The following is a 20179-nucleotide window of genomic DNA, read 5'->3' as shown; positions in this document are numbered from 1 at the left end:
TTGGGCTCTCTGGTAGGGACTAAACCTGGCAGAAAGGGACAACTCAGATACCTCTGATAGGAATCTGAAGAAACTTCTGGACACCTGATTCGGGTACATTTCCTTAATTTTCAGTATATTGGTGATGAGGTTGACAGCAATGATGGCTTTGAAAACCAAACTGATGTGCCAAGTGTTTCAACTTGTCACCATAGTTTACAATTTGCTCCTGCTCCATTACCTGTTATTAACATACTTGAATTAGAAACTTACTGTGGGCTAAATTCCAGAGGAGTAGTTGGTGTTGTTTGTGGCAGACACATAGGATAGAAAAGACGGTTTGTAATTAGAGCCAGATGCTGCAAGGAGACTACTTGCGGTAGATGAAGTATTGCCATTGTTAATGTGGGAAGAGATATTTACAGGAGACAACTGCAGTGTTTAATGAGCGACAGCTTGTATGAAGTGAGATTTCCATTCCATTGGGGATTTACTTCTGATTTCTTTTGTCCCTTTTATTGTAACTTTGTCACTTGGATAGTAAAAATCACTATACTCAACTGTATAGTGTTTGATTATTTTGTCTTTTTATTTGACAAATTTGCATATAATCGTCTTTCTAGCAGGTCCAAAACGCATGGCTGGTAACCTGCAGAGATGACTAAGTGGGATTTGATATGTCTGAACTACATGTCGATGTTGGATGGTATCTGAAACTCTCTCCCCCCCTTACCTTTCTAACATCAGCTACAGGTATGTGTTACCCATTGTCTGTAACCTTCCAGAATTGACGATCTGATGGACACACTTCATGCCACGATTGGCCAGCTTGGAGAGTCATTCAGGATGAGGCTTAGTCCAGTGGCCTGGTTTGTTGCACAGGACACAGCTATCACTTGGTTGTCTGGACAACATTCCTCCTCACCCCTGACTCTGTATCCACCCTAAAGTCTCTCTGTCTGCATAATTCTTGTTTGGCTGCATGTAAACAATCTCACTTCATTGTACTCAGGTCTTTTTTCCTCCTCTTATGGTTTTTTAACATTCACTGCTGTACTTGTCACATCTGTAAAGGGGGTGGTTTCCAAATTTGGCATTGTTTTTACATGTTTGGTAGGATATAGCAGTAGACCATTAACAAAGCGGTGAATTTGAAGTGCTTGACTCTAATTTGTCAAAATGGTTTAACAGACTTCTCCTCACACTGACCTTAAGTCACGATTTATAAATTAGATTTCTGACATGGTTGGACAACATGTCTTCAGAACTAGCTCTGAGAGACTACCCTGGCAATGCCAGAGTGAGATCTTTAGTTCTGTCTTGACAGAATCATCATTGGAGCAAACTTTTACACAATTTCTCTAAATTTGGCAATCACAACCAGGAATGAGCTAGGACATCTTAACATTACAGAGAAAAAGGTAAACAGAGTCGACTCATATCACATAAGAAGGCAAGGCTTTTTTCCTTCCCCTTCTTCTCTGTGTGTGAGGAAGTCTGTGCTGTAAGTAAAATTATTGAAAATTTTGACTTGGTTGCTGGTTCTGTCCTAAAGTTGTACTTGTAATGGATAAGCATCTTGGCGGTATTTTAGAAATTGGAATTGTGAGTAAGCTTATAGACTACAGACCCCTACTGGGTTGTGTGCTGTGGTTGTGCAGTTTCCAAAACCAGATAAGGATCCCTCTGGTTTTTTGAATCAGCTGGCCATGGTATGCCATTATGAGCTTACTCCAAAACACATTCTGCATTTGGACATAATTTTAGCAAGAAAGAAAGCATGTTAAACATTACCACTTGTGGATGGTGTGAGTCTGAAGAATTTGGCGTGTCAGGGTCTGGCATTTCAAGTTGTCTGCTTTGTCAGTGGTCTACAGCCACATCTTACCAAACGTGAGAACAATGCCAAGCTAGGAAACTGCTCCCTTTGCAGATGTGACAGCAACAGAAGTTGAATGTTGGAAAGCTGCATGATGAGAAAAGGAGACCTGGGGAAAATGCAGTGGGATTGTTTGATGTGTAGCCAAATGAGGGTTGATGTAGAGAGAGGAACTTTAGGGAGGCTGCAGAACCTGGAGCTGAGAGGGAACTTTGTCTAGACATCTAGGTGATAGCTGTTTCCTGAGTAGCAAATCAGGACACTGGATTAAGCTTTGTCCTGAATGACTCTCTGAGCTGGCCAGTCTTGACATGATGCATGTTAGTCATATTGTTGATTCTGGAAAACTACAGATGATGGGCAACACAGGCACATGTTAGCTGATGTTGGAAAGGTGTGGGCAGGAGGGAGTTTCAGATGCTATCCAGCCATCCAGCATGTAGTTCAGATGCATCAAATCCTGCTTAGTTATCATAGCAGGTTGCCAGCTCTGTGTTTTTGGGCCTATAGGCAGACATGTTGAATTGAAAATTAAATGGTGAAACAAAAGGTGAAGTCAGAGGATTAAATGCTACATTTTTGTCATCCAAGTGACAAACCTAGATGTACTGAACCTAAGGGCATCTAGATTCAGGAGCTAGGTAATGTCACATGAAAACCAGCTATATTGTAATCTTTGGCCCAGCATGACCCAGGAAGAGGACATTGGGGAGTTTTCTTCAGTATTATCAGGGAATTCCCAAACTCCTTATGTAGCAAGAAAAGTCAGCTGTGGCTTTCACACCCCTGTTTAGTTCTGACTATTCAGCCCTGTCTCAAGAGTTCTGTCACTTTATATCAAGACACCAATTGATAAATTGGGCAGTTTCATACGTATGTGGGATCATCCTCTTTATTGCTCGGTAGATGGTTAGCGGACAGCAGCACATTTGTGCTCTCTGGTAGGGACTAAACCTGGCAGAAAGGGACAACTCAGATACCTCTGATAGGAATCTGAAGAAACTTCTGGACACCTGATTCGGGTACATTTCCTTAATTTTCAGTATATTGGTGATGAGGTTGACAGCAATGATGGCTTTGAAAACCAAACTGATGTGCCAAGTGTTTCAACTTGTCACCATAGTTTACAATTTGCTCCTGCTCCATTACCTGTTATTAACATACTTGAATTAGAAACTTACTGTGGGCTAAATTCCAGAGGAGTAGTTGGTGTTGTTTGTGGCAGACACATAGGATAGAAAAGACGGTTTGTAATTAGAGCCAGATGCTGCAAGGAGACTACTTGCGGTAGATGAAGTATTGCCATTGTTAATGTGGGAAGAGATATTTACAGGAGACAACTGCAGTGTTTAATGAGCGACAGCTTGTATGAAGTGAGATTTCCATTCCATTGGGGATTTACTTCTGATTTCTTTTGTCCCTTTTATTGTAACTTTGTCACTTGGATAGTAAAAATCACTATACTCAACTGTATAGTGTTTGATTATTTTGTCTTTTTATTTGACAAATTTGCATATAATCGTCTTTCTACAGGTCCAAAACGCATGGCTGGTAACCTGCCGAGATGACTAAGTGGGATTTGATATGTCTGAACTACATGTCGGATGGTTGGATGGTATCTGAAACTCTCTCCCCCCCTTACCTTTCTAACATCAGCTACAGGTATGTGTTACCCATTGTCTGTAACCTTCCAGAATTGACGATCTGATGGACACACTTCATGCCACGATTGGCCAGCTTGGAGAGTCATTCAGGATGAGGCTTAGTCCAGTGTCCTGGTTTGTTGCACAGGACACAGCTATCACTTGGTTGTCTGGACAACATTCCTCCTCACCCCTGACTCTGTATCCACCCTAAAGTCTCTCTGTCTGCATAATTCTTGTTTGGCTGCATGTAAACAATCTCACTTCATTGTACTCAGGTCTTTTTTCCTCCTCTTATGGTTTTTTAACATTCACTGCTGTACTTGTCACATCTGTAAAGGGGGTGGTTTCCAAATTTGGCATTGTTTTTACATGTTTGGTAGGATATAGCAGTAGACCATTAACAAAGCGGTGAATTTGAAGTGCTTGACTCTAATTTGTCAAAATGGTTTAACAGACTTCTCCTCACACTGACCTTAAGTCACGATTTATAAATTAGATTTCTGACATGGTTGGACAACATGTCTTCAGAACTAGCTCTGAGAGACTACCCTGGCAATGCCAGAGTGAGATCTTTAGTTCTGTCTTGACAGAATCATCATTGGAGCAAACTTTTACACAATTTCTCTAAATTTGGCAATCACAACCAGGAATGAGCTAGGACATCTTAACATTACAGAGAAAAAGGTAAACAGAGTCGACTCATATCACATAAGAAGGCAAGGCTTTTTTCCTTCCCCTTCTTCTCTGTGTGTGAGGAAGTCTGTGCTGTAAGTAAAATTATTGAAAATTTTGACTTGGTTGCTGGTTCTGTCCTAAAGTTGTACTTGTAATGGATAAGCATCTTGGCGGTATTTTAGAAATTGGAATTGTGAGTAAGCTTATAGACTACAGACCCCTACTGGGTTGTGTGCTGTGGTTGTGCAGTTTCCAAAACCAGATAAGGATCCCTCTGGTTTTTTGAATCAGCTGGCCATGGTATGCCATTATGAGCTTACTCCAAAACACATTCTGCATTTGGACATAATTTTAGCAAGAAAGAAAGCATGTTAAACATTACCACTTGTGGATGGTGTGAGTCTGAAGAATTTGGCGTGTCAGGGTCTGGCATTTCAAGTTGTCTGCTTTGTCAGTGGTCTACAGCCACATCTTACCAAACGTGAGAACAATGCCAAGCTAGGAAACTGCTCCCTTTGCAGATGTGACAACAACAGAAGTTGAATGTTGGAAAGCTGCATGATGAGAAAAGGAGACCTGGGGAAAATGCAGTGGGATTGTTTGATGTGTAGCCAAATGAGGGTTGATGTAGAGAGAGGAACTTTAGGGAGGCTGCAGAACCTGGAGCTGAGAGGGAACTTTGTCTAGACATCTAGGTGATAGCTGTTTCCTGAGTAGCAAATCAGGACACTGGATTAAGCTTTGTCCTGAATGACTCTCTGAGCTGGCCAGTCTTGACATGATGCATGTTAGTCATATTGTTGATTCTGGAAAACTACAGATGATGGGCAACACAGGCACCTGTTAGCTGATGTTGGAAAGGTGTGGGCAGGAGGGAGTTTCAGATGCTATCCAGCCATCCAGCATGTAGTTCAGATGCATCAAATCCTGCTTAGTTATCATAGCAGGTTGCCAGCTCTGTGTTTTTGGGCCTATAGGCAGACATGTTGAATTGAAAATTAAATGGTGAAACAAAAGGTGAAGTCAGAGGATTAAATGCTACATTTTTGTCATCCAAGTGACAAACCTAGATGTACTGAACCTAAGGGCATCTAGATTCAGGAGCTAGGTAATGTCACATGAAAACCAGCTATATTGTAATCTTTGGCCCAGCATGACCCAGGAAGAGGACATTGGGGAGTTTTCTTCAGTATTATCAGGGAATTCCCAAACTCCTTATGTAGCAAGAAAAGTCAGCTGTGGCTTTCACACCCCTGTTTAGTTCTGACTATTCAGCCCTGTCTCAAGAGTGCTGTCACTTTATATCAAGACACCAATTGATAAATTGGGCAGTTTCATACGTATGTGGGATCATCCTCTTTATTGCTCGGTAGATGGTTAGCGGACAGCAGCACATTTGTGCTCTCTGGTAGGGACTAAACCTGGCAGAAAGGGACAACTCAGATACCTCTGATAGGAATCTGAAGAAACTTCTGGACACCTGATTCGGGTACATTTCCTTAATTTTCAGTATATTGGTGATGAGGTTGACAGCAATGATGGCTTTGAAAACCAAACTGATGTGCCAAGTGTTTCAACTTGTCACCATAGTTTACAATTTGCTCCTGCTCCATTACCTGTTATTAACATACTTGAATTAGAAACTTACTGTGGGCTAAATTCCAGAGGAGTAGTTGGTGTTGTTTGTGGCAGACACATAGGATAGAAAAGACGGTTTGTAATTAGAGCCAGATGCTGCAAGGAGACTACTTGCGGTAGACGAAGTATTGCCATTGGTAATGTGGGAAGAGATATTTACAGGAGACAACTGCAGTGTTTAATGAGCGACAGCTTGTATGAAGTGAGATTTCCATTCCATTGGGGATTTACTTCTGATTTCTTTTGTCCCTTTTATTGTAACTTTGTCACTTGGATAGTAAAAATCACTATACTCAACTGTATAGTGTTTGATTATTTTGTCTTTTTATTTGACAAATTTGCATATAATCGTCTTTCTGCAGGTCCAAAACGCATGGCTGGTAACCTGCCGAGATGACTAAGTGGGATTTGATATGTCTGAACTACATGTCGGATGGTTGGATGGTATCTGAAACTCTCTCCCCCCCTTACCTTTCTAACATCAGCTACAGGTATGTGTTACCCATTGTCTGTAACCTTCCAGAATTGACGATCTGATGGACACACTTCATGCCACGATTGGCCAGCTTGGAGAGTCATTCAGGATGAGGCTTAGTCCAGTGTCCTGGTTTGTTGCACAGGACACAGCTATCACTTGGTTGTCTGGACAACATTCCTCCTCACCCCTGACTCTGTATCCACCCTAAAGTCTCTCTGTCTGCATAATTCTTGTTTGGCTGCATGTAAACAATCTCACTTCATTGTACTCAGGTCTTTTTTCCTCCTCTTATGGTTTTTTAACATTCACTGCTGTACTTGTCACATCTGTAAAGGGGGTGGTTTCCAAATTTGGCATTGTTTTTACATGTTTGGTAGGATATAGCAGTAGACCATTAACAAAGCGGTGAATTTGAAGTGCTTGACTCTAATTTGTCAAAATGGTTTAACAGACTTCTCCTCACACTGACCTTAAGTCACGATTTATAAATTAGATTTCTGACATGGTTGGACAACATGTCTTCAGAACTAGCTCTGAGAGACTACCCTGGCAATGCCAGAGTGAGATCTTTAGTTCTGTCTTGACAGAATCATCATTGGAGCAAACTTTTACACAATTTCTCTAAATTTGGCAATCACAACCAGGAATGAGCTAGGACATCTTAACATTACAGAGAAAAAGGTAAACAGAGTCGACTCATATCACATAAGAAGGCAAGGCTTTTTTCCTTCCCCTTCTTCTCTGTGTGTGAGGAAGTCTGTGCTGTAAGTAAAATTATTGAAAATTTTGACTTGGTTGCTGGTTCTGTCCTAAAGTTGTACTTGTAATGGATAAGCATCTTGGCGGTATTTTAGAAATTGGAATTGTGAGTAAGCTTATAGACTACAGACCCCTACTGGGTTGTGTGCTGTGGTTGTGCAGTTTCCAAAACCAGATAAGGATCCCTCTGGTTTTTTGAATCAGCTGGCCATGGTATGCCATTATGAGCTTACTCCAAAACACATTCTGCATTTGGACATAATTTTAGCAAGAAAGAAAGCATGTTAAACATTACCACTTGTGGATGGTGTGAGTCTGAAGAATTTGGCGTGTCAGGGTCTGGCATTTCAAGTTGTCTGCTTTGTCAGTGGTCTACAGCCACATCTTACCAAACGTGAGAACAATGCCAAGCTAGGAAACTGCTCCCTTTGCAGATGTGACAACAACAGAAGTTGAATGTTGGAAAGCTGCATGATGAGAAAAGGAGACCTGGGGAAAATGCAGTGGGATTGTTTGATGTGTAGCCAAATGGAGGGTTGATGTAGAGAGAGGAACTTTAGGGAGGCTGCAGAACCTGGAGCTGAGAGGGAACTTTGTCTAGACATCTAGGTGATAGCTGTTTCCTGAGTAGCAAATCAGGACACTGGATTAAGCTTTGTCCTGAATGACTCTCTGAGCTGGCCAGTCTTGACATGATGCATGTTAGTCATATTGTTGATTCTGGAAAACTACAGATGATGGGCAACACAGGCACCTGTTAGCTGATGTTGGAAAGGTGTGGGCAGGAGGGAGTTTCAGATGCTATCCAGCCATCCAGCATGTAGTTCAGATGCATCAAATCCTGCTTAGTTATCATAGCAGGTTGCCAGCTCTGTGTTTTTGGGCCTATAGGCAGACATGTTGAATTGAAAATTAAATGGTGAAACAAAAGGTGAAGTCAGAGGATTAAATGCTACATTTTTGTCATCCAAGTGACAAACCTAGATGTACTGAACCTAAGGGCATCTAGATTCAGGAGCTAGGTAATGTCACATGAAAACCAGCTATATTGTAATCTTTGGCCCAGCATGACCCAGGAAGAGGACATTGGGGAGTTTTCTTCAGTATTATCAGGGAATTCCCAAACCCCTTATGTAGCAAAAAAAGTCAGCTGTGGCTTTCACACCCCTGTTTAGTCACTTTATATCAAGACAGCAATTGGCACCAATCTTTGAAGTAAGCTTCCTAATACAAGATTTAATACTTGTGCTGAAAAGGCTGGCCTTACTTAGACATTGTAAGATAATTTACAGGAACAAGAATACATCTCATTGTAATGTGTTTCAGGATGCCCAAGCCCCATATGGTGACAGAGGTTACAGTCGGTTCAACATTTTCCTGTGACCCCAGAAAAATCAGTGAGGAAGGCCGTGACCCAGAGAAGTTGTCCTAGACTGGAAGAAGAGGAAGACGAGGCTGTACCAAACCCTCCTTAATGATGCGTCTGTGCCATGTGATTGATGTCTTCAGGTGTGTTTTCTCAGATATATTATCCACTTCTTTTTATTCTCTGGTTGTTTTCTAATTGTGTTTTTTTTTTTTTTTTTAATAGATATCCAACCTTCAGGAAGGTTTTTATTGTTGTGGTTACCCAGCCCTGTACACTGCCTTGACCTCCTGACCTCCAGCCCCCACAAGTCTGCAAAGTGGCATGCCAACATTGCACAACTCAGCTGAGGAAACACAAACTGTGGCCATTAATGAACAATGTAAACCTCACAAGATGCATCTTCTTGGAACCCAAGTCCTACAAACTTTTGCACAAAGTATGTACCACCTAACCAGCAATGGACTCATCCACCCACATCCCTCAAAGTGCTTAGGAGGCTCTTTCTTGCCATCAGACTACAACATAATTGGGAGGAGGAGATTCTGTAACTGTATGTGTGATGATGATTCTCTCAAGTGGGTATTCAGCCCATAGATAATGTACTATGACTCCATTTAAAATCTGTATTGGTAAATGAAGTACATGTATGCTCCTGTGTTGGATATCAAGTAAAATCATTGCTTATTTCCTAAATTGTTTGGTTTTCCTGGTTCGTTTTTTTAGTTATCATGCTAATAAGCAACAAATCACAACACTTGTTTGCTCAGCCTTTGTGAAATGCACAGTAGTTGTATAGTAGTTAAACATGGACAAGTTGCTTGCTTAGTGTCCAGTCTTCATGAGGGAATGACATGTAGGTGATTATCTGTGTCTTTATTATCTCCACTTAGTCTATAAAATATTTTTCTCTGCAGTTCTTTAGTCCCGTATGCTGGTGGAAGATGAGCAGCAGCTCAAATGACGGGGATAAATTAAATGGAAGAGTGCATAAAGTAGTTGCATTTCACCACCACATACTCAGATTTTGTGTGTAATTTAGGAATTTTGACTCAGTTCATTCAGCACTGTCCTTACTTATCCTGTAGAATAGATTGTACTGTGAAGAAGTTTACATACATAAGCAATTTAAATGCTGATAAAATCCACTGGTTTAACCTGTTAAGATAACTAGCCCATGTCATTGATTAAATGTCAAACAACCTATAGTCCCCACTGACCCCAAGAGCAAGATGTCCAAATAAAGTTTTACACATGGCTTTAGTCTAGTCTGTTTGCTAAAACTGCTTCATCCATCCTATTGATTCCAACTAATCCAGAAGATAAATATTTTCTAACTGTCTGATTTTAATTTCAACATCTTCACAAAGTCCAGAGATAAAAAGGCAGTTATGGATTATCACCAAATTTGTTTCCTCCATCTGTGATATTGTTTACTGATAAGTAACTTACTTAACAAGGGGGGATAAGAGAACAAGGAGGGTTCTGTCTCTAAAATCAAAGAATTGAATAGGTAGGCTTGTCTGACTTATAACTGGAGGGATGACTATCATAATCGTCTACTTGCTGGAAATTTTAATTTCAAAAAGTAAGGGGTGGCTTCCTTTTCTTTCATAAGAAGATTCTGTTTCCTCACCTGTGAGTATTGACAGTCAAAGTAAAAATGGTTTTACAGTGAGTCTAAAGGCTGGTTTCCAGAGCCTGAGGTGTTGTGGCTGGATGGTGAGGGAAACCACCTCTCTATTAGACCCACAGAGACAGTCAGAGGTCCTAATGACCTCTATACTGTCAGCAGCAGAGTGACTGTGGAGTGGAGACACAGCAACAGCTTCACCTGTAGAGTCCAACAGAAGCTCATCAACCAGACCAGAGAGACAGCATTACAGGTATGCAGGGGTTATAAATTCCTGGATCAGCATTATTTCCCTGTATAGAGATATATGTTCATTGATATTGACAGTGGAACCTAGAGACTCAAATTAACAACAGCACAAACCCGGCATAATTACGCTACCATAATATAGTATTATTGTGTAAGTATATTGTTGGATAAAACACATTTTTCTCATGTTTATGCACTATTAAGACATATTTTCAAATACAAAGATTCAAACACAAAGATGAATTAAAGAAGGTTCTTATAGTTTCACTGAGTTATTTTTAATACACTGGCAGAAGATACAAATTAAGATTCATTGGGTGAGAAACAGGCAGTGAACACAGAGGAAGCTAATTACCATGCATTAAAGGCTTCACAGGTAATTTATGCTACTGCCCACTGACAGGGATTTAAAGCTATTGTTACCCAATTTTTTCCCTCGAAATGCCTTAAAATGTGGATCAGGGAAATCTTGTCATATCTGCTCATCTCACATTTGTATGTGCTATGATTGGTGGGTCCCTAGTAGAATTATAAGTGGTGGCAAGAAGGCAAATTCACTTTTGATTCAAATGTTATTTCAGTATGTGCCTCTTCAAGCTTGGTAATAATCTTTGTCAAGGTAGCATTGTCTCCTTTGTTGGTTGCCCTTGCAAGATTAGCTCAGCTGTTGCTAATGCTAACCTACCTACTTAACATTAAGGAGTTCTTGGCCTCTGACACTGAATTATTTGGTCTCAAACACTTGAGATCCATCTCTTAAGAACCTTTAAATCTTTCATCTGTGTTACGTCATGGGAAACCATTTTACTGCAATGAGGTGTCTGTGGCATAATTTGATATCTATCTAGCCAGTAATATGTGTAGGCTGCAAGATCTGAAGGGTAAAACTTAAATTTTGCCTTTACAAGGATAATAATGTTCAGTTTTGAGCTGTCACTGTCAGACAGGTATTAATCTCTCTATATTTGAGAGATATCATTGAGGTTGTAGATTAGAGCCATGTGGAAATGAACGACTTTATACTGAGAGGTCTTTGTAATGTTTTGTCCGCCCCATTTACAAACATATGTACATTTGCACATATTCTATTTAATTTTTTTAGACTTATGTTTGCTTGTTGTTTCATATTGTGCTATATTGGATTTTTTTTATACTGTATCTCTTTTAAAGAATTCTTTGGCGACTTGGACAAACACACAATAATTCCAGTGTGCTTGTGCTTAAATTTACCTGTGCAAATGTATTAAAAACACATTTTCAATATAATGCATTCCAGTAAAACACCACCACTGAATAAACATCACTAATAAGGATATAGCTTAATTAATACCAACCATAAAGTTTTTTTTTTTTTTTTTTAAACTGGCTATTTTAAGCTTGATAAAAGAGAGAATATGTGGCAGAGCTGTTGTACTGGATTGCATTGGATTGTACAGGTGTAGCTAATAAAGTGGTCCAGGAGTTGTATATACTCTCTCACTGCTTAGAAGGGACAATTTTCTGACACTCTAAAATTCAAAAGCATTCACCACCACAATCTCATGTAAAAATATATAAGCAGATGATTATTAAGTGTTATCATTAGAAAGGGTGTTAATTCTAAATTAATGACATAATAAATATAAAAGCCTGATGTGAAATTCAGAAATGATTGTTTTTAAATTATTCAGCTACAATATTAGTGGTAGTGAATATTGGATGCAATTCCCTGTCAGGGAATATGTTTTGCAAATTTCCCCATGGCACTAATAGAGGTGTATCTTATCTTGCGCTATTATTTTTTATACAATGTAATGAAGTGTAATTTTAATGTTTTTGATTTTCAAAAAATATATGCTTGGGAGTTAGATAAAAAAAATTAAAGTTTATGTTTTATTATTAAAAGCAAAACCTGTATTTGTATTTATGAAGAATTTTGTGTTTACGTTGTTTTTTGTTTTTTTTTCCAACCTGCCTTCCTCTAATGTCTTCGTGTGGGAGTGTGGGCATGTTTTGTAGCCGTGACGTCAGGTGTAGGCGTCAGGGCTACATGTATGTGTGTGGGCGTGGAGGCGTGTTTTGATGTTCCGCAAATGGATGTAATTGGCAGAGAGGCAGTGAAAGTTGGAAGTATCTTAGGGGCGCTAACTTGATTGAGAGGATATACTTTAGGTGTAGGTGTCTATACTGAATAGACATTCGGATCCACACTCCTTGCCAGTTACTGGCAGTAATGCACTGATAAATTGTTTGCCAACTGTTAATAAACACAGAAGAAGAAAAATGAAGTCAGAAAGCAGATTAAAACCAATGTTTGAACCTTTGCCTTGGTTTGTCAGTATTGTTAGACAACTTAATTATGAAGAAGCCTGGATACTAAGACATGCTTTGGAGCTGCTTTTTTGTCGAACATGAGGCAGGCTGGACGCTGAGCACACCTGCAGTGCAAAGGTAAGGCTAATGAGCCAACTAGCTAGTGGCTAGGTGGTGGGAGAGATGGACAATGAGCTCCACCCCATGCAGGACAGTCTGACAGCACTGAACAGCTCCTTCGCCTCCTTCAGCGATAGGCTGCTTCACCCAAAGTGTGTAAAGGAGAGGTATCGCAGGTCCTTCCTTCCTTCTGCTGTCAGACTCTACAACCAGCACTGCTCCTAGTACACCACATACTCACATGGACCTTTTTTCACTAGGTTCTGCACTTTAATTAATCCAAAACAGCTGCTATCAGTTATTCACTGTGTGCAATTCCATTTTCAAAATGTGCAATACCTGTATTTAGTTCATTTTCTGTCTCTATGTATAAAGTCCTGTGTATATTGCTCTTCTGTTAATATTTTTATTACATTGTCATGTTTATACTGTTCTTATGTGTATATTTTTTATAGCATTATCTTGTTTTTATCTTTACTTGTATTCATGTCTTTTTCTATCTTTTCAATCGCTTATGCTGCTGCAACAATGTAATGTAATGGATCTTATCTTACTTGTTTATAGTCACTTACCGACATTTTGCATCTCTTTACCCTACTGGTTATTTTAACTCTGCATATAGTGGTCTGTCATGTTGTTGTCATCGCTTTGTGTTTATTTGTGGTCATTTTGTATTATATCGCGTCTGTACCTGACTGCTTTACACTTGTCAGCGTTAGCATTAGCCTTATCTTTTTATGATATTATTGGGGCTTTTTTCCTTTTTGTCATCGTCTCTATTTGCTTGAGTTAAAGTGAACTAAATGTCAAGTAAAATGTTAATAGATGTAGTCAGCAACAGTAAAAGTTGTCTATGTAATAAGAAAAGTAAAATGTAAAGAAAAATGTAATCTAATATTATAGGTAACAGTAAAAGTAATCTGTAATATTAAAGCAATGCAAAAGTAAAAATGTCATAATAAATGTTATAATAAGACATCATAATTGTCATATGTCGTCAAAATATGTCAAAAAAAAAAAAAAGCCATAGTAAGGCATAAAAAAATGGTCAAAAACGTCATTGTATACTAAGGCATTAAAATATGTCATGAATGTCATAGTTGAAGTCATGTTGAAGTATAGTAAAGTGTCAAAAATGTGGAAAAAATGTTGTAGTAGTAAGGCGTAAAAAAATGTTATAGGATAATAAGGTGTCAAAACGGTCAAAAATGTCATAGTATAGTAAGGAATAAAATATGTGAGAAAAATGTCATACTATCATAAGGGGTCAAAAATGTGAAAAAAAAAAAAGCCACAGTACAGAAAGGCATAAAAAATTCCATGGTACAGCAAGGCGTCAAAAACCATCAAAAAATGTTGTAGTATAGTCAGGTGATGAAAAATATCATTGTTTGGTAAGACGTCAAAAATGTCAAAGTATAGTGAGGCATGAAGATTGGTCAAAAAATGTCAGTATATCATGGTGTCAAAAAGTCAAAAATGGTTAAAAAATGTCAGTATGTTATGTCGTCAAAACCCATCATAAAAAGTGTCATAGTATAGCCAGGCTTCAGAAATGGTCAAAAAATGTTATAGTGTAGTATGTCATCAAAAACCATCAAAAAATGTCATCGTATAGTAAGGCTTAAAAAATGGTCAATGGTCATGTGAGTGATAAACCCCCACATTATAACGTTATAATTATATCCTAATGATTTTGTGTAAGGTCAGATAGATCAATACTTGACTTTAAAAAAGACAGTGAACCAGTTAACCTTTTTAATGCGTCACTTTTATTTTCCAAAAGTTGTACCATTTAATAATGTAACATCATCTCAGGCTTCAGGTAACTGTGAACAAGCAAACTTTTCAGTTGACTCAGAACACAACGCTTCATTTCTTGCTTTTCGCTTTCATTTCGGTTTGACAAAAGAAAATATCTGAGTCAGCCGAAGAAGCTTGCCAGCCATCCCACTGCTGCTCCAGTGCCAGCCACAGCTGCACTGGCAGCTCCTGACACACCAGCTGCACCTACAGAGAGAAGATCATTACATTTTATCATGTTATCAAGCCACAGAGAAACCAAAAAGTCTTTGTTTTTAAGCCAAAAAAAGTGAGTAAAAACAGTGATACTATTATCATCACAGTACATACAGTAGTATCATTATTGCACCTAAAGACTGTATGTGGTTTAATTTTATAATCATCCTTTCAAGGATACAATCAAAACCAAAATAAAACATCTGGCCTACTTATGGTGTTTACCTGCTGATTGCAAAACAGCCACCAGACTTCCTGCTGCCACTCCACCTCCATTAGCAACTGCAGCAGTCGACATCATTTTAGCAGCAATGGATCCTGCTGCTATTCCAGCTGACGTGAAACCTGCAGCTCCCAGAGCAAAAGGAGCAGAGACCACAGCCACTGCTGCACATGGACAAGAAAACAGCAGAGATAGCACATGCATGATTAAGAAAAAAAACAATCTGCATGTCCACCGACTTTCTCAAATGTTTTCAAAATCAAGTGAACACTAATGACTCAAAGTCTCTCTGAATGTCTTACCTGCTCCAACTGCTGCACCTGTCACTGAAACACGAGAGGAACAAATATCAACTTATAATTACAGCTCAGATAGCATTATGTAAGAATTGTATTACGGTAACTATCAATAATTCTTAATAAATTGAAATATGTTGCAGTTAAATGTTAATTTTCAAAGAACTGTATCAGTATTGTCAAAAGAACAGTGGTTCTCACCAGGGTCCATGTTTTCTCTCTTCTGTTTTCCTCTGTTCTGATGAGCTCTGAGCAGGGCTGAGTTTTATGCACCGTGTGGTTTCATTTCTCTAGAAATTAAACTGTGATACAGCCTGAGCAGAAGAGGGCGACAGCCACTTGCTCTGTACAACTCTGATGTGACTGATAAGCAAGACCGGAAAATGAAATTTACATACAGTAGAGATGGTAAGTCATCACTCTTCTAACATCAGAGGAAAAACAGGCAGAAATACTGAAGAGTTGCTTGAACAAGTTTTGTTTTGGCTCTAATAAATATTAAAGTCATTGTACTCAAGTTAAATATTAGGTACTTATTCATTTCTTTTAAAATTTTATATTAGGTATTTATGCATAGACGTTGTAACTGTATCATGGCACCCTTCCACAGATAGATAGATCTTAATTTAGAAAGAGATAATGAACCAGTTAAAACTTTTCAAATGCATTTTATTTCCATATATGAAAGCTGGTGCACTCGACAATGTAAACGTGTTTTGCAGACAAACAAAACATGTTTTTGTCCTCACATTTCAGTTAAATGCACATAACTTCTCCTTCAGTAAATTATCTACTTCATTAACGTAAGTTGCAGTTGTTTCTATTTGGCAAAAGTAAATGTATTCTTCCTTGTATTTGATTCCTTCATGATCTTCAGCTTGGTCTCAGATGAGCAGAGCCAGCAGTCCTCCTGCTGCTCCTCCAGCTCCGGCCACGCCTGCACTGGCAGCTGTTGACAGACCAGCCATACCTGCAGCGAGATAACACACGTTTGAGAACAGTGTCGAGTCATCAAGATGTGGGGAAGATGAGATAATGGCCTGGCTTGTTCTCAGTGTGACACTGTGTGACGTTATTAATGTTCCAGGTTGATCAGACATGATTGCCCCTTTGATTATCACTCCAGAAATGGTTATGGTGTTTACCTGCTGACTGCAAAAGAGCCACCAGGCTGCCTGCTGCTACTCCGCCTCCGTTGGCAATCGCTGCTGTCGACATCATACCTGCAGCGTAGGAACCTGCAGCAATGCCTGCTGAGGTGAAACCTATGGCCCCCAAAACGATGGGGGCAGAGACCACAGCGCCACCTCGACACAGACAAAGAGACAGAGGAAGGTTTGTTTATTACATTACGTGATCGGGCGTCTTTAAAATGGATCGAGCATCAACAGCATGTGATGCTCGAGGACACTGTATCATGAAGGTGTCCTGTCTTACCTGCTCCCGCAGCGACGGCCACATATGTCACTGAAAGAGAAAGTGGGAACAAAAATGAACAACAACAGCTCAGCTTGCATCATCAAACACGTTTTGAACGCTAGCATTATTAAAAGTGAATATGGAAAACAGTATTCAAAGGAATTTGTATCAGTATTGTCACAGGAGCTCTACTCACGCAATCCCATTGTTTTCTGTGGTGTGAGCAGCCGTGGTGCTGCTGCGCCTTATGTAGGAGGGTCAGCTGTGACTTCTCAAGAAACGAAACTCTTCTAGAGCCAGAACCCAAGAGGGCGACAGAGAACACTCCTGAGATGCGAAGTCATGGCTATAGACGTGTTGTGCTCGTGTGCACCAACAGGCAATTTCAAATAAAAGATTGCAAACTGAATTAAATCTGTAATAACCAAATACATAATTCATAAGTCATACGTAAGTCTCCCTAAGTCCTCCAAATGAAACAGCTTATAATTCTGTGAAAACTCCATGATACAATACTAAACTCTTATCCATAGAGGGCAGTGGTTCCCTGCCATATAAAAGGCATAAGTGGCAGAAAAGCTTTCTTAGGTTTAAGTCTCTTGATGCTGCGTTAGGGTGAAAATAAAAGGTCATTGTTTTCATACAGAAAGCCAGAGAAGAAACCTTTGGTGGCAATGCACACTATTTTGAGATGTGATGAAAAATGTACAATAAATAAACAGCTTTGCTGGAATATTAAATTCTCTGGTATGTGGCTGACATGCGTTATTTTCTACTTAATTGTGACCTAGAAGTTCAACCTTGACCACAGCTTCACTCTGTTTAAAAAAAAAAAAAAAAAAAAAAAAAAAAAAAATGTTGATGTTGCTGTTGCTGTGTGTAATGATTCTAACCACCATTACTGGCTGATTTTAACAATGATGACAGCATCCATCCAAGTGCCAGATGATTTTATTGCACTGCACATGTGACAGAAAGACAGTGGATTTATAGTTCACTCACACTGATTGATTCATGCATTTTCTGACTCCCTCTCTGGTGGGCATCATGGAAATATTTACAGATACAATGAACCAGGACCTTCCACAGGTTACATAGATGTTATACAAATGTCTGATATCATGTTTGATTCCTTTAGTTAGCTAGAGTAAAAAATAAGTAAAAATCATTATTTATTCTTCTTCTCTATTGCTTTTCGGCCAATGAGGCTAGCCAGCCATCCCACTGCTCCTCCAGTGCCGGCCACAGCTGCAGTGGCAGCCCCTGACAGACCAGCTGCACCTGAAGCAAGATTGCACACATTTGATGATTCTCAACAGAACACAAGTGGATTTTTATTCAAGTTACTGAGGCACAGAGAGGCTGAGAAAACCTTGTTCTCAAACCAAAAGAGTAAAACAAACAGTGACACTCTTGTCATCATCTTTGATGACAAGGGGGCTTTGCTGGACCTTTGTATACAATTAAAACCGTCTTAAAATACCTGCTGATTGCAAAACAGCCACCAGACTTCCTGCTGCCACGCCACCTCCATTAGCAATCGCAGCAGCCGACATCATTTGAGCAGCAATGGATCCTGCTGCTATTCCAGCTGAGGTGAAACCTGCAGCTCCCAGAGCAACAGGAGCCAGGGCCACGGCACCTGCTGCATTACGGACAAGAACACAACAGAGGACACTGTCTTATGGCATTGAGCTGATTTATGGGATCATGCACACCATAGGGTTAGAATGTAGGCTAAGCTCTCTGTGTCAAAATTAATTCAAGCAACTACACAGGTGATCCCAACAAATGTTTTCCAAAGTCTTACCTGCTCCTGCTACAATGGCGGCAGTTGTCCCTGAAACACAAGATGAAAAACGAAATTAACATTCAGATGAAAGAAATTTGCATCATTATTAATTCTTTATGACGAAAACATAAAAGTATTAGTACTTTTAAAGAAATGGATCTGTTTATGAAGAAACAGTGACACTCAACAACATGGAGAATGTCCTCAGTAGTCACCATAATGAATCTTAAAAACTTCACAGTGATTTCAGTGATCCCTAAAAGTTTCTAAAGAACCTGTAGGACCTTTAGAAACCACCAGATCCTCCTACAGGCCCAATACAGACCTCCTGAGAGACTACTAGGACCTCTTGAAGGACCACTAAAACCTCCAAGAGCCCTAGAAACTTCCAGAGCAGGGGATGGCTGTTCTGTCGTGATAGTGAGATTGTGGACATTTGTATCTCAGGTTCAGAATCGTTACATCCCTACTCACAGCGGATTGAACCAGAATAATTCGTATTAATAGTAAAAACATGATCTTGATTCATATTTCTATGCGATCTGATTTTGAAATGACAACAGTTCTGCCACATTTACATTAGGGACATGAGCTGCATCAAAACAAGCATCCCCACTCTCACCCTCAACAAATGACAATGCAGCGTTACACCATGTGCTGCAGAAGCTATAGACTGTATATAAAAAATACAATTAATAATATAATCTTTAGATATTAAGTGTCATATAATATTCTATACAGTATATAAGCCGACAGAGGAAAATAAACCCAGTGAGAGACAGCAGCGAATTACATCTTATGTACAGAAAAATACTTTTTTAAAGTTTAAGAAAGAGAGGACGAGACTGATGCTGACTGTCTCTGTGTTTAGTGTCAGATTTATGAATCTGTTGCATTTAAACTAAACTTTCCTTGTGTATCAGGTAAATAAGACCAAAGAATTATATTGAAAATAAAAAAATAAAAAAATCGGGATCTCACCTAAAACCAGGGATCTACATTCACGCACGTACACACACACACACACACACACACACACACACACACACTATCTGGACTTACCCAAGATAACTTTGATTTTGGTTGAGCTCTTTGGTTGAGACTTTGGTTCAGGCGAAACTTCATGGTTTTCTTTTTCTCCATCGTCTTCCTCCTCTTCTTCTTCCTCCAGTTTGATATCTTCTTCCTCTACAATCAGTGGCTGTTCTATAATGAAGTGCGTTAAAATCATTCGAGAAGCTAAAACTCAGGTGATTCCATAAAATGTTTCCCAAAGTCTTACCTGCTCCTGGCTCAATGGCGGAAGCTGAGGAAAATACAAGATGAAAACCGAAATTAACATTTATAGTTGATCTGAATAAATCTAAGACATTTGCTATGGTTACCATGATTATTATTATTTTTGAAAGAATTAATACTTTCAGAGAAATGTAAGAAACAGTGACGCCTAAAAGTAGCACTCACCGAGACCCATGGTTTCGTTTTCCCAGTCTGACGCAGCTAAACCTGGGTTAGGTTTTGATAACAGCTGATAGCTTTTATGTTGGTTTCTTTATTCTTCTAGAGTGCATGTCTTCTTCTTCCTTATCCGTTTTATGGCGGGTGGCAAACAGCGTTACGGCTCATTACCGCCACCTACAGTGTTGGAGTGTGAACCAGCGTTCTCTCCCCTTCACCCACAAAAACAAATCAAACAATAAATAAATAAATAAATAA

At 39.4% G+C, this 20179-nt stretch overlaps 2 protein-coding genes and 1 long non-coding RNA gene across 5 annotated transcripts; 1 reads left to right on the top strand and 2 right to left on the bottom strand.

Moving 5' to 3' along the window:
* Positions 1–2256: 2256 nt before the first annotated feature.
* LOC127143637 (uncharacterized) lies at positions 2257–9116 on the top strand. 2 transcript variants are annotated; one of them, XR_007815208.1, is made up of 3 exons: positions 2257–2880; positions 8381–8563; positions 8646–9116. It is a non-coding gene; the product is annotated as an uncharacterized LOC127143637 (long non-coding RNA). The 2 variants fall into 2 exon arrangements; XR_007815209.1 differs by lacking the exon at positions 2257–2880 and adding an exon at positions 5496–5668.
* Positions 9117–14463: 5347 nt separating this feature from the next.
* On the bottom strand, positions 14464–20073 carry LOC108898046 (interferon alpha-inducible protein 27-like protein 2A). Of its 2 annotated transcripts, none has more exons than XM_051078139.1 (6): positions 19928–20073; positions 19746–19769; positions 19526–19669; positions 18482–18511; positions 18155–18316; positions 14464–14724 (listed from the first exon to the last, which is right to left on the bottom strand). In XM_051078139.1, the coding sequence occupies exons 1-6, from the start codon at positions 19935–19937 to the stop codon at positions 14639–14641; spliced, it is 456 nt and encodes a 151-aa protein (XP_050934096.1). In that variant the 5' UTR covers positions 19938–20073; the 3' UTR covers positions 14464–14638. The 2 variants fall into 2 exon arrangements, with proteins under 2 accessions (XP_050934096.1, XP_018553404.1); XM_018697888.2 differs by lacking the exon at positions 14464–14724 and adding an exon at positions 17605–17952.
* Positions 15905–16999, bottom strand: LOC108898048 (interferon alpha-inducible protein 27-like protein 2A). The gene is made up of 4 exons (XM_018697891.2): positions 16868–16999; positions 16690–16719; positions 16398–16559; positions 15905–16222 (listed from the first exon to the last, which is right to left on the bottom strand). Exons 1-4 carry the CDS (start codon positions 16875–16877, stop codon positions 16137–16139), a joined length of 288 nt encoding a protein of 95 aa, XP_018553407.1. The 5' UTR covers positions 16878–16999; the 3' UTR covers positions 15905–16136.
* Positions 20074–20179: the final 106 nt, after the last annotated feature.

Source organism: Lates calcarifer, linkage group LG19 (assembly GCF_001640805.2).
Source record: "Lates calcarifer isolate ASB-BC8 linkage group LG19, TLL_Latcal_v3, whole genome shotgun sequence".
Taxonomy (NCBI): Eukaryota; Metazoa; Chordata; class Actinopteri; family Centropomidae; genus Lates; species Lates calcarifer.
The sequence above is the reverse complement of the archived record's forward strand: the minus strand, read 5'-3'. Positions and strand labels throughout refer to the sequence as shown.